The 13,456-nt window shown below is 35.5% G+C and overlaps 1 protein-coding gene across 3 annotated transcripts in view; it reads left to right on the top strand.

Moving 5' to 3' along the window:
• The window catches only part of RhoGEF3 (Rho guanine nucleotide exchange factor 3), a 54,104-nt gene that overhangs the window by 4,981 nt on the left and 35,667 nt on the right, over positions 1 to 13,456 (top strand). For all 3 annotated transcript variants that reach the window (XM_088033902.1, XM_088033904.1, XM_088033903.1), the window contains exon 2: positions 11,564 to 11,960. In XM_088033902.1, coding sequence (XP_087890028.1) covers positions 11,613 to 11,960 — 348 coding nt within the window. In that variant the 5' untranslated portion in view covers positions 11,564 to 11,612. The remainder of the gene's footprint in view (positions 1 to 11,563; positions 11,961 to 13,456) is intronic.

The raw sequence follows: 13,456 nt of genomic DNA, 5'->3' as shown, positions 1-13,456 counted from the left end.
TCAATTTTTGACATTTCCTTTCTACACTATAAAAAAATCGCAAAATTTGAATCTTCACCGCCTACCTCAAATATATTTTTATTTGTGCGCACGTTATACAGGGTCCGGCAACACTTGTGTCCACCCCTAAAATCGTCTTTAATTTTAAAGAGAAAATTTTGAAAATTTGCATACGCTCGCAGTTGACAAAGCTCTAGAAGCTGACGCAAAAATCTGTTTTTTATCACTGATAAATTTGCCGTCGCGACGCCTTAAAGATGTAATTTTTAGTTAATTGTGAGGGTTTGTGATATCAACCCCTAATGTAATTTTTTATAAATGTGTTAAAAATATCTCAGTGCAAATTGTCTGCAAAATTTGAGAAAAAAAATGCTGTTTTATCAAGTTAGTTTCCAATTTCATTACGTCAAAATTGAGAACTACGTTTACACCCATCTGTCAGCATCTTGTGTCACAAATAACATCTATCCTTTGGCTCACTTAAAATTGTAACAAAAGTCTTACTTGGTGAAATTGCAGCTTTGTCGATGTTAATTAACGATTTCTGGTGTCCATAAAGTGCAACATGCCCGTGTTAATAAAAAATTAACCTTTATAAGAGTGGATGAAGTGACTTGGGAAATTTTGGTGTAAACGTAGTTTGTCGCTGCGCTGTCATAATTTTGAAAACTAACTTGATAAAACAACGTTTTTTTCGCAAATTTTAAACACAATTTGCATTAGATTTAAAATAAAAACTCAGATATTTGTATCACAGTTATGTTGAAGAAAAATTGAATTCGCGATCGCTAAAAATTATACTTCTTAGGCGTCGCGACGCCAACCAAACCGTGGTAACAAACAAATTTGTGCGTCAGCCTCTAGATCTTTGTCAACTATAAGCGTATGCAAATTTTCAAAATTGTAACTTTAAAATTTAAGACGATTTTGGGGGTGGACACAAGAGTTGCCGGACCCTGTATAGTATTATAGAGCCATCACTCTGTATATGTTTGGTTGTATTTTATTCTCAAGCCACAAAACGGTCACATTTGAATGTCCAGACGAGTTTTTATCGGTTTGAAGTCGAAGACACCATTTGAGGTTTCTTTTTTAACTTTTATGTTCAATATCTTCTTGCGACGATTCCAGGAAACATCTGAATCGTGTTGTTCTAAAAATATTTTGTTTCGTAAAGCAATTAATTATTGCAAGGAGTGCCGACGCCACGGAAATAGCCCGACAGAGGTCAGTGAGAAAATAATATACAGAATGGCGCAATTAACTCAGTTCTGAACGGGGTTGAAGCCATATACAGAGTGGCCCAACGACTGGAAGAGTTGATAACCCACCATGCCCGTCAGTCACTGCAAAGATGGGGTATAATGAAGTGATTTATCCCGTCCGATCCCGAATTCGGGTTTCCCGTTCGCGTTACCGTTCCCGTCCTAATTCGGTGATCTCCCATTCGGCTGCATAATTCATATTTCGCTGACGTCGTTTTATGATCGTCTGGATGCAAGTGTTCCAAATGCGCGCGCTCCTTCGAGCGTCGGGACGGAAGGACAACAGAACATCGGAGGGACGCCAGTGGGTTGGCGGCAGCAGACTGAGTGGCGTCCCGTTGTACGAGCTGCCGCCGCACGTGTAATTTCAATCCCACAGAAAAAACGCAGCAACGCACAAATCGGAATCAATCATATCTGTAGTTTTAACGGACGAAGAATCAACACGTGTTGTGGTAGTGGGTGCGATGGTGGTGTTAAGGAGGTGTGATTTCATTAAGGGTGGTTTGAGGGTAAGATGAATGATGTGTTCCGGTGGTTGAAGGGAGGCAATTAAAAGAATTGTGATGTTGCGGTGGGTGTGACGCGGATATTTTTTAGTTCATTTTTTCAATTATTACGTGTATACTTTTGGTATTGGGTTTGGGGTTTTGTTGGTTTTTCTTGTTCATGTGGGTGAAGAAAATATCACTGTTATGAGAAGAAAGGGAGGGGGAGGAGACGCTTTTTTTGGGGTGAAGGCGTGGCTGTGTTGACGTGCTTTTTACGATACTAAATTATTTAAATTTACGCTTCATCATCCGTTATTTCATTCCTTCTCTAGTTTCTTTCTGATAGTGAAAGTGTTTTATTTCACACCGCTTCTGTATAATCCTCTTTGGTTTTAACAGACTTTGTGTTTTCTCAAACAAAGACGTTCTTTTCTTTGCCGCATTCAAAACAGTCCCACGTTCCTTTTGATCCAACTTTCCATTAAAATGATGAAGAGACCCAACCTATCAATAATTCGTAATCAATTCAGTACACACACATTGGCGCCTTTGCCATTTTCTCCAGTTACCTTTTGACCTACTTTTCCAAATTCGACTGTCATTAGGACGAGTCATTTTCCAAACAGTTGACAAATTTTGCAACGAGAGACGTAATCTACTTATCATTTCTTGACACGTATTAAAGTTGAATGCAAACGTATGAATTCCTGCTGAAATCGTGAGGCAGGAAGCGAAAACGCAGAGAGAAGGTGATGAAAAGAATTGCTAATCGATGCGCTGTAATGTTTTCAGTTTCCAACTTTGACAACACTACTGCTGCAACTAAATTCCTGCTCAGCGCTTTTTGATTTTTCGCATTTCTAATTGATATTATCCAAACATTAATAACGAGCTTCGTCAAAGGAAAATGTGTAAATTCCTGCTGAATCTGCCTTACACAACGAAAATCGAACCAGAGCTCATTAATTAGACAAAATAAACGGTCTTTCAAAATTCCTGCTGGCTCATGTATAGTTGGAATTTCTTTGAGACCACATTAAAAGAATTCCTGCTAATTCGAGATAAAGTGGAGTTTTTAGTCGTGTTGTACTCAAATTTTACCACAATAGCTAAACAATGGAGCATTTCTGCAGAACTTGCATAGCAGGAATGGAAAACTGATATCATGGAGTAAATTTCGTTCTTGTTTATCATGAAGCTGGAATTTTCCCAGAGGGAACTGCGAACTGTTTCTACAGGAAACGGAAAGGGGATACTTTTCTTTTGTCGTCAAAAATTTCAAATTTTGTGTCTCAAAATCGACAGATGACAGTGCTGCCAACATCACTGAACTTTAAAACCAATGTTTTTGAATCAGTTAAAGCTTTTACGTAACGAAATTCCTGAAGTTTTCGCAGGAATTGCAGGAACGCTGCTCCTGCTAGTGCATTAAGAAATAAGAATTTTCCCTACGGAACTACAAATTCCCAGCAGGAAAAAGTACTTAATTATGACACTCTCTTTCTTAGAATGTTTTTCTTAATAATAACGAGGAGATAAAAGGATTCTTTGACCCGTCTGACGCAACAAAATTTGAACGAAATAAGCAAAAGAACCTCTTAAAAGGAAACCTAATTTCATTGAAAACTCTCTGGATTTTCTGTGTATTTTTTACCCGAATCGATTCTATTTATCTTAGAAATTTAACCACTGAGAAAAGCTCACTTATAACAGTCGTAGGATATTTTCAACATGTTATAAAAACAATTTTCAATAAGTGAAAAATTGTGATTTTGATCGGAGTGTGTTGTTTTTAATGATTTGGATTCACGTGCGAGGATCGTCCTTTTCTGTATTTATTTCTCGATTATCCTGCAGGATAAATCCTGCATTTGTATTCCGGAATGACGGCACACAACAAAAGCTTTTCCTGAAACTATAATTTTCCGAGGTTTAGGTGAATGTTCTCGGCGATTTAATGGATTCGTTTTGGCTATCGCTGGATGAACATTGTAGAATATTTTAAATAAAAACAGATTATTAGATAATATTCTAGAACTTTCAAACTCCATATTGTATTCACAAGCGTATTTTTTTTATTCCGCGTCGAAACATTCTATACATTTGAGTGAACGTTTTAGAACATTTTAACTAATAGACAGACAATTAGATAATATTCTAGAATATTTCAAACTTCATTTTGTCTTCTCGAACGTATTTTCTTTAATCCGCATTGAAAAATTCAAGAATCATCTGAATGAATGTTTTAAAATATTTTAAATATCAGACAAATCATTAGAAAATAATCTAGAATCTTTCAAACTGCATATTGTTCTCTAGATCGGATTTTCTTTAACCCGCGTTAAAATATTTTGGACATTTTCTAAGTTAACGTTTTAGAATATTTTAAATAGCAGACAGATTATTAGAAAATATTTTAGAATCTTTCAAACTGCATATTGTTCTTTAGATCGGATTTTCTTTAATCCGCGTTAAAATATTCTGGGCATCTTCTAAGTTAACGTTTTAGAATATTTTAACTAATAGACGAAGAATTAGATAATATTCTAGAATATTTCAAACTGCATTTTGTCCTCTCGAACGTATTTTCTTCAATCCGCGTTTTTAAGAATTTTAGGCATCATCAGAATGAACGTTTTACAATATTTTAAATAGTAAACAGGTTATTAGATAATATTCTAGAATCTTTCAAACTGCATATTGTTTTTTAGATCGGATTTTTTTTTAAACCGCGTTAAATTATTTTAGGTATCTTCTAAGTTAACGTTTTAGAATATTTTAAATAATAGACAGATAATTAGATAATATTCTAGAATATTTAAAACAGCATTTTGTCGTCTCGAACGTATTTTCTTCAATCCGCGTGTTGAAACATTCTAGGTATCATCGGAATGAACGTTTCAGAATATTTTAAATAGTAGACAGATTATTAGATAATATTCTAGAATTTTTCAAACTGCATATTGTTCTCTAGATCGGAATTTCTTTCAACCGCGTTAAATTATTTTAGGTATCTTCTAAGTTAACGTTTTAAAATATTTTAAATAATAGACAGATTATTAAATAATATTCTAGAATATTCAAACTGCATAACCAACAAACAAACTGCAAACAAGCGTAATTTTTTTAACTCGTGTCGAAACATTTTAGACATTTGAGTGAACGTTTTAGAATATTTTAAAAAACAGACAGATTATTAGATAATATTCTAGAATATTTAAAGTAGCATTTTGTCCTCTCGAACATATTTTCTTCAATCCGCGTGTTGAAACATTCTAGGTATCATCGGAATGAACGTTTCAGAATATTTTACATAATAGACAGATTATTAGATAATATTCTAAAATCTTTCAAGTTGCATAGTGTTCTCTAGATCGCATATCTTAAATCCGGGTTGAAATATTCTGGGCATTTTCTAAGTGAACGTTTCAAAAACTTTTAAATAATAGGCAGATTATTAGATAATATTCTAGAATATTTCAAACTGCATATTGTATTCTCATTTTAGACATTTGAGAAAACGTTTTAGAATATTTTAAATAACAGACAGATTATTAGATGATTTTCTAGAATATTTCAAACTTTATTTTGTCTTCTCAATCGTATTATCTTAAATCCGTGATGAAACATTCGCCGCATTGTCTGAATGAACGTTTTAGAATATTTTAATCGGCGATTAGACAATATTCTGGAATATTTCAAACTGTCGTGCCAAATCTTTTAGAAATTGCTGGAAAATAGTTTGAAAACCGCCCCTCGCTCCCAAAATGGTGACTTTTGGTGGCACCTTACCTATTAACGTCGCTCCACGTCAAAAATCTGTTTCTAGCTTGATTAATTTTCCAACTTAACCGAAGCCACTGCTCAGTTTTGGAATAAACACATAATGAGCCTGCGGTGCGAGCGTTCTGTGTATTATTTGTAAACGGGTAATGAACACTCACTGTCAATTAAATTCGTAGGTTTATTGTTCGCCTTGGAGCGTTTAACTCGAAATTAAGCTCTTGATAAACACCAAAGAAAACTTTGCCTTCAACAATTCCCTCTTTTTGTATTTTGCTCATAGTTTTCAAGTATGATGAACTCAGACATTGCTTTGTTTATTTAAAGAAAATGCGATGCAATTCCCTCGAGGATTGTTGAGCTTTTATGACAACTGTCACTGTTATAAACATGGCGCAGTTTTATGTAACATACATACAGAACGGGGAATATCACTCATTTGTCTTTTTTGTTTGTTTGAACGGAAATGTAAGGAGAAACATGTGTTGGAACAACCTTGTCGAATTATGTGTATCCATAAATTTCGGCATGTGACGCGCGGTTTTGGGGTGATGAGCGAATAATTGTTTGATTTGCTGCAAAGCGCATCCGCTATTTTTATAGAATATTGTAGTGTTTGTATCGAGCATATTTCAAGTTTCTTCGTATCGTCTCTATTTTATTTTTATACTAGAGAAAACACGCGATCAGCACCAAACTTTGTAATTATATTTTTCGTCTTATTTGAACTGGAACTTCGTTCCTCTCGAGATGTTGGAAAAAAATTGACACTTCGAGGAGATGCTGCTTCCGTTACTGTTAATAATTAAGAGGACAGTGAGAAAAAGAACCGACAAATTAAGTTCAACTTTAAGATCGCAGTTTTTTATCAAAACCGTTGCGCGCGTTGAAATTTCGACTTCTTCTTCTTTTAACATAAGTTGAGTTGATTTATCTTCAGCATGTTGAGAATACAAATTAAGTCATTTGTAAGACAGAGCGATAACCGCAGTTGTGGAAAGATTAGAGAATTAATAGTGGTGGAGGCGCCGGGGGAGTTGCAAAGTTGATTCACTAAACAACGATTAGACTACACCTATTAGAGCTTTTTCACGCTTTTTCTCCATCGATTATGAAGTTGGGGGATAAATTCTCCCAACTTCGGTTTGTTTCGACTGTAGACTCTCCCAAGTTGGAGGTGGGTCGATAACGCTACTATGGAGCTTACTACCAGACCCGTACCTCCTCATAATCATCCGAGCTCTGTATCAGAATCTCCTTAAAGCTCTAACACTGCACATAATTCCAAATATGAGGATTACTCCAATTATCGTTCGCCCGGCGCATCCACCAAAATTGAGAGTATTGAAAAAGCGGTCCAGCAGATCGATTGTTGGCTCTTTTTGCGGCAGACAGTTCAAACCACATTCCAGAGAAGTTCAGTCAGATTCCGATGAACATCCCCCAATTCCAAGACGACAGATTTGACCACAGCTGCGTCATCGAACTTTGATTGGTTCATTATTGCGACCATGATTGTTTCACCTAGAAACCATTGTTCCAACTTCTCCATGTTTCGCTTAAAACGTGAAGTTGCAAACTCCGTCTGGTTGATGTGGCGGTTTAGGGATAAAAGCCGCCCTCGGTGTAGCTCCCGGCTAATGATCCTTTATACCTTTTGTAAATTTTAGTTAAAACGTAATAATTTATCTTCGCTCGAAACCGAACCGCATGTACAATTCCGATTATTTGTAGTCTCTGTCAAAAATTTATGGGGCAATCTGAGAAACTCAGCGCGACTTGTTGGCAATACTCCTAATGAAAACCCTCCATTGCGATCAATATTAATACTGTTTCACTTTTTGCGTATTGTACTCAAGAAATTGGCGCAGTCGGTTGGATCAAATCGAATTTCTCGCGTACATGTCAAATTTCAAGTCACTTAACGAAATTGTTGCCGAGGCAATTTTTTTCTTTTTCGTGCCATACGTTTTATGTTGACAGCTCTACGAAACCATATTAGACACGTCCTAGGAAATCTCGCTTTCGACATAAATTATCTAATCATTTTATTGTTTCGAGATTTCGGACGTGACTGCACTTTTTGTTCTTTCGCATCGTCAATTTATCTTGTCTGGAACAATTTTAAATATATCTTTGGAAAATTGCTCTAGTTGGATGACACTTGTACGCTGCACTCGAATCATATTTTCATCTGAAGAGACGTTCGCAGGAGATTACAACGTTGACGACGGCGAAATGCAACGTGAAATTTATATTGCGCGGAGATAAAAATGACGGGGTTGGTGGTTTATTGCAAAATTGAGCAATTGATGGCTCAATGTGAGCAGCAGATTTTTCTGAGCTTGGGAAAACAAACATTTTTAAAATCTGAGCAACTTAATCTTGAGACTTTGAGAATGAGAACTTCTGAGCGATTAAGACTCTGTAAACCTAAAAATTTGAGAAGGTCTAAATTCTGAGAATTTGAGCACGTGAGAGGAGAATTTGAGAATGTGGAAACTGAGATTACAACGCTTACGACTGCGAAATTTGGAAATTTGAAAATGTGAAAAATTCTGAGAATTTGAGAACCTAAGCATGTGAAAATTTAAGAACTCAAGAATTTGAGAGTTTGAGAGTGAGACCTGAGATTACAACGCTGACAACGACGAAATGCCAAATAGTTGGTGGTTTCTTGCAAAATTGAGCAATTGATGGCTCAAAGTAAGCAGCGGATTTTACTAAAATACTAAAACATTAAGAATCCAAGCAACTTAATCTTGAGACTTCTTAATGAATCTGAGCAAGTCCGAGAGCTTTGAAAGTTGAGATTGTGAGAAATCCTGAGAATTCGAGGCCATGAATCTGAGCATGTGGGACTTTAAGAACACAAGAATTTGAGAATTTGAGAGTCGAAATTGTGAGCAAAACTAAAAATTGAGATCTGAGAACCTGGAAATTTGATACAACTTTTTAGAATTTGACGCTTACAATTAGAATTGGAGCAATTAAGAGCTTAAGAACATAAAAAATTTAGAACATTAATGAATTAACTTGAATTAATTTGAGAGGAGAACACACGATCTAAACAACTAAGTCTTGAGACTTTGAGAATTAGAACGTCTGGGCGATTGAGACTCGATAAAATCCGTGAGGCTGGAAATTTGAGAAGCGAAAAATCCTGAGAATTTAAGATCCGGAATCTGAGCATGTGCGAGTTTGAGAACACAGAATTTGAGAGTCTGAAAGTGTGAGAACTGAGAGTCAGGATTGTGAGCAAAACTCAAAACTGAGATCTGAGAGCCTGTAAATTTGATAAAATTTTAAAAATTTCAGAATTTGAGGCTTAGAATCTGGCAATTGAGGCTTGAGAACATAGAAAAATTGATGGCTCAAAATGAGCGGCAGATTTTGCTGAACTTGAGAGGACAACACACAATTTGAATAAGTCAATTTTAAGACTTTGAGGATTAGAACATCTGAGCGATTGAGACTCGACAAAATCCATGAGCTTAGAAATTTGAGAATGTGAGAAATTCTGAGAATTTAAAGGCCAGAATCTGAGCACGTGAAAATTTGAGTCTCAGAGTGTGAGAACTGAGAGTCGGAATTGTAAAGAAAACTCACAACTGAGATCTCAAAGCCTGGAAATTTGATAAAATTTTAAAAATTTGAGAATTTGACGCTTAGAAGCTAAGGGTATAGAAAATTTAGAAAATTTATGGCTTAAAGTGAGCGGCAGCTTTTCCTAAACTTAAGAGAACAACATACAATCTAAGCAAGTAAATTTTGAGACTTTGAGAATTAGAACGTCTGAGCGATTGAGACTCGACAAAATCGGTGAGCTTGGAAATTTGAGATTGTGTCAAATTCTGAGAATTTGATGCCCACAATCTGAGCACGTGAAAGTTTGAGAACATAAAAATTTGCGAGTGTAAGAATTGGGAGTCAGGACTGTTAGCAAAACTCAAAACTGAGATCTAAGAGCTTGGAAATTTGATAAAACTTTAAAAATTTGAGAGATTGCCGCTTAGAATCTGGGCTATTGAGAGAACATAGAAAATTCAGAAATTTGAACGCAAAAATAAAAAACGCGCAATTTTCCCTCATGATTTTCATTATTTTTGCTATTCAAAACCGCAAATTGGAATTTCGATCTGATAGTACCCTTGAGTTCATTGTCCGTATTTAATTGAAAATATAACAGGAATTTTTGTAAAATAAAAATAGAAAAGTGTATTATTGATTGTGTGTTCCACTATTCAATCTCCGACAAACCCATAAATTCTTAAAATCGCTTTTATTTGCCGTAAAAAGTAAACACAACGTTGAAAAAATTTAGAGCAAATGAATTAAAAACCACCTCCGCGCTTCCACCATTTTTCCTGTTACTTAAATCTCCTTTTTTTCACATAAATACTCACATTCTTGAACATTAATCACCCCTTTTAACTCCTACGTAATCCACAGCACCCTTAAACAAGACATTAAGGGATGCATTCATACCAACCTCGAATTATTCTCCCATTTCGTGTCTTCCAGAATCGCTATAGTCACGCCACCGCCGGCAGTTTTCATCCCTCAAAGGTCACTTTGGTGTATTTTTAATGTAAAAGGGGAGAATCGTTCGACTTTTCACCCCTTGCCTTCGAGAAGACAAATGGTGGTGATGCAATTTTTACAGTGATGGATCGGCGTGTGGACAGTTTAATTTAATTAAAAATAAACAAGTTCGTTCTAAGGGTTGGGTGATCGATTTTATTGCAGTTTTTGGTAACATTTCCTTATTTTTCCAAAGAAAACTTTTTTTACTGTGCAAACTTCCGAGAACTCTCTAGAAATTCACGCGCGTCTTGTGCTATGATTTTTGCACAAAGCTAACATGTCTCTTCAAGGGCTGATTTATTACAAAACTTAATTAAAATCTCATCGTACGTGAATATACTTCTTGATGAATATGCAGATGAAGAACGAGGTGTAATCAAGCGAAGAAAAGCTCTTTTATTTTAAATATTTGGAAATGCGAGCCGGGAGAAAAAGTTAAACTGAACGAACCGAAAGCAAACACCTGTTAGAAAATTTCCAATCTCCATAACTGTAATTTTAATGAGCTTCGCAAATATAACTTTGAATCAATTTGGGTAAAAAGCATGTAAATTAGTCACGGGGTCGATCCATTCGAATAATTGGAAATTTAACAAAGGCGAAATTCATTCTTAATAATTAGTCACATTTCTATGGCACCTTTGTCATCGCTGAACAAAAGTCGATAAAAAATTGTATTAAATTTCTGCAAGTAACCATTCCGCATATCCGCCGCCCCATCAAACAATTGCCCAAACAAGTGTCTGGGGTTTTTTTTCGTGACGTACTAATTAAGCCGCCCCCAAGCTGCTTTTAGCGAGATAATTACACGATTCGTTTTTGCGCCTAGTTTCTCCGATGTTTACTTTCCAAATGACCGCCATTTTCAGAATGAAGTAATTTTATTAATTAACGCAGCGCGTCGAACTTTCTATTCTTTTGTTGTGTTGTTGTTCAATTTATTTTATTGCAATTATGATGGAAGTATGAAAATTTTATGAATTCGAGCTCGTTGGACTAATTAGAATGATAAAGTTCCTGACCGACATTTCTAGGTTTAAAAACGCGCAATTTTAGCGAAATTAGAACTGGATTTGTAATGATATTAATTTAGAGTTGGAATTGTTATAATTAGAATTACTTATTTGGTAAAATTAGTCCGGCGCATCCACCATTTCTATGTCGAATTTAGTAATTAATTTTTAATTTGTAATTGTTCAGAAAACTTTGTGCCGGTAATTGGTAATTGGAGCTCCTTGAAAATTAGTAAAATTTAAAATTAAGTTAAGACGCTTTTTGTAATCACGCCAAAAGCTCTCCTTCGCCCCCCTCGCAGCCGTAATCCCTTTTAAACGCCAATAAATAACAATCTATTCCACTCCCCCGTCTTAAAATGTAAATTCTCTATTCAAATCGTGCAAACGTAAATCCACCCCTAAATTGAATTTAATTTCGCAGATGTCTGACGAGGTCGATCCCGAAAAACACGCCATAAAATAAGGTCAAGATGAGCCGAGACGAAGTGCACATCCGCGATCGCCTTCTTTTCCTCGCAGAATGTTCCAACCCCCACAAACCATTCAACGTCAAACGAAAATCCACCCTAACGAAACAAGGTTCGAAAAGTGGTCCAAAATTGAGCGTCCAGGATTTTGTCAGGATGGATCCTGGGTATACACCGGATATCGAACATCTGGTGTTTCCCGCGAGGAAGAGGAATCCTCAACAGGTGGCGCCGATCAATCCCACGCCGGGGAAGACCAGGTCGAGGTTGGCGGAGATGTTTGCGTTAAGTAGGCATCTGCAGCAGCGGTCGGCCGACAGGGACTCCAAGACCAGGCATCCCACAGTCAATGTAAGCGAAGTCACTGCTTTCATTTAAAGTAATTAATTATTTATTAGGAAATTCAAAGCAAATTAGAACTACTTTATTAATTATAAACTAGAACCGGCGCATCCACCATTTTTATCGGATTTTTCTTCATTGGATCTCGTTAAATTCGCACAGAGTGTAGTTTCCATACTTTCAAAAATAAAAATGAGGCCAATTCAAAGTTTTTTTTGCAAAATTGGTCCTGTAAAGTTTCCCCGAATCGAAACTCGTCGAACTACCCTCAACCCGACCCAAACTTACAAAATGAATTTCGATTAGCTTTTAATCTGCAAAATCTGCTATTGAATAATCCACTAAAACTACATCCGTAAACCTCCACTCCTTTTAATCGCATCTATTTATAGAAAATCTATACGATTTTTTTTCACAAGCTTTCATACCGAAAATAAAATCCCGACTGTTAAACTCCACCGGCATTCTTTGTCGAAAAAGTCAAAAGCACGAGCTTTCGTTTGAATTCAATTACGCGAAACAATACGAGAAACTTTCTTTTTGTTGTTTAAATGAAACTACAGAATTTATTACATGTTCGCTCGAGCATTGTTAACTAAATGTTGATTTCGTTGTTGTAAACTTGTCTGTTTTGAGCTCATAAAAAGAGGGTTTTAAAGAAAAAATATTGCTATTAATGGGATTCAATTCTTTAAAGTAGATGACTTCTGGAAATGGAGCAGAACAAATCATTGAAAGAGAAAAAAGGATTTATTATCCTTTTGATTGTATTGATTTTTGATGTCCTTGGAATGATGAAATACATCCAATTTAGAGGAATTTAATAATTTAAAAAGATGCGAGGGCCGTAATAAATAATATTTTAAAACGGGCTTTTTGAAATTCAGATCTTATAAATATTGAGCGGGCTTGTTTAGACGTTCAAGTCTTCTATATTTTGCCGTTTTGTGGGCAGAATTTTTATTTTTTATTTTTAAAACGTATTCTGAAGTAAGTTTCAGATTAAACTAAACTAAAAGGCGGATTGGCCCCCTTAAAAATATCTTCACATTACTTTTACTTTTCATTCTTTTTAAATTCTCCTGAAATTCTTTATTAATTCTCTTCGGATGTTTCAAATTATCCGTATTTTTTTTAGATTCTCCTTAGTTTCTTTAGAATCTCTAGTTTGGTCTAATTCTTCTAACGTGCTCAATATTTTCTTCAGCTTTGTTTAAATTTTATATAAATAGATATTTATTACACAGGGTGTTCTTGAAACGCATGTACAAAAGAGTGTGTAATTCCTGGTCACAGATTGAGCCTATTAAAAAAAAGTTTTAATAGAAGTCACTAATAGAATTACTTAAAAATTTCAATAAATTTTCTTGTGCGCCACTGATTTAAAAGTGAACAAAAATCAAGTTGCTGGTTGCTTAGGAAACAAGTCATTTCAGGTGCGATTTTTGCCAGTGGTGTAGAAAGTCCGTGGATTAGGGTTAATTTTACCTTCTCAGTTTTTAAAC

Source organism: Gnatocerus cornutus, chromosome 4 (assembly GCF_029298725.1).
Source record: "Gnatocerus cornutus isolate USDA-ARS CGAHR chromosome 4, icGnaCorn1.1, whole genome shotgun sequence".
Classification (NCBI taxonomy): domain Eukaryota; kingdom Metazoa; phylum Arthropoda; class Insecta; order Coleoptera; family Tenebrionidae; genus Gnatocerus; species Gnatocerus cornutus.
Note: the sequence above shows the minus strand (reverse complement) of the source record. Positions and strands in the feature narration are given on the sequence as shown.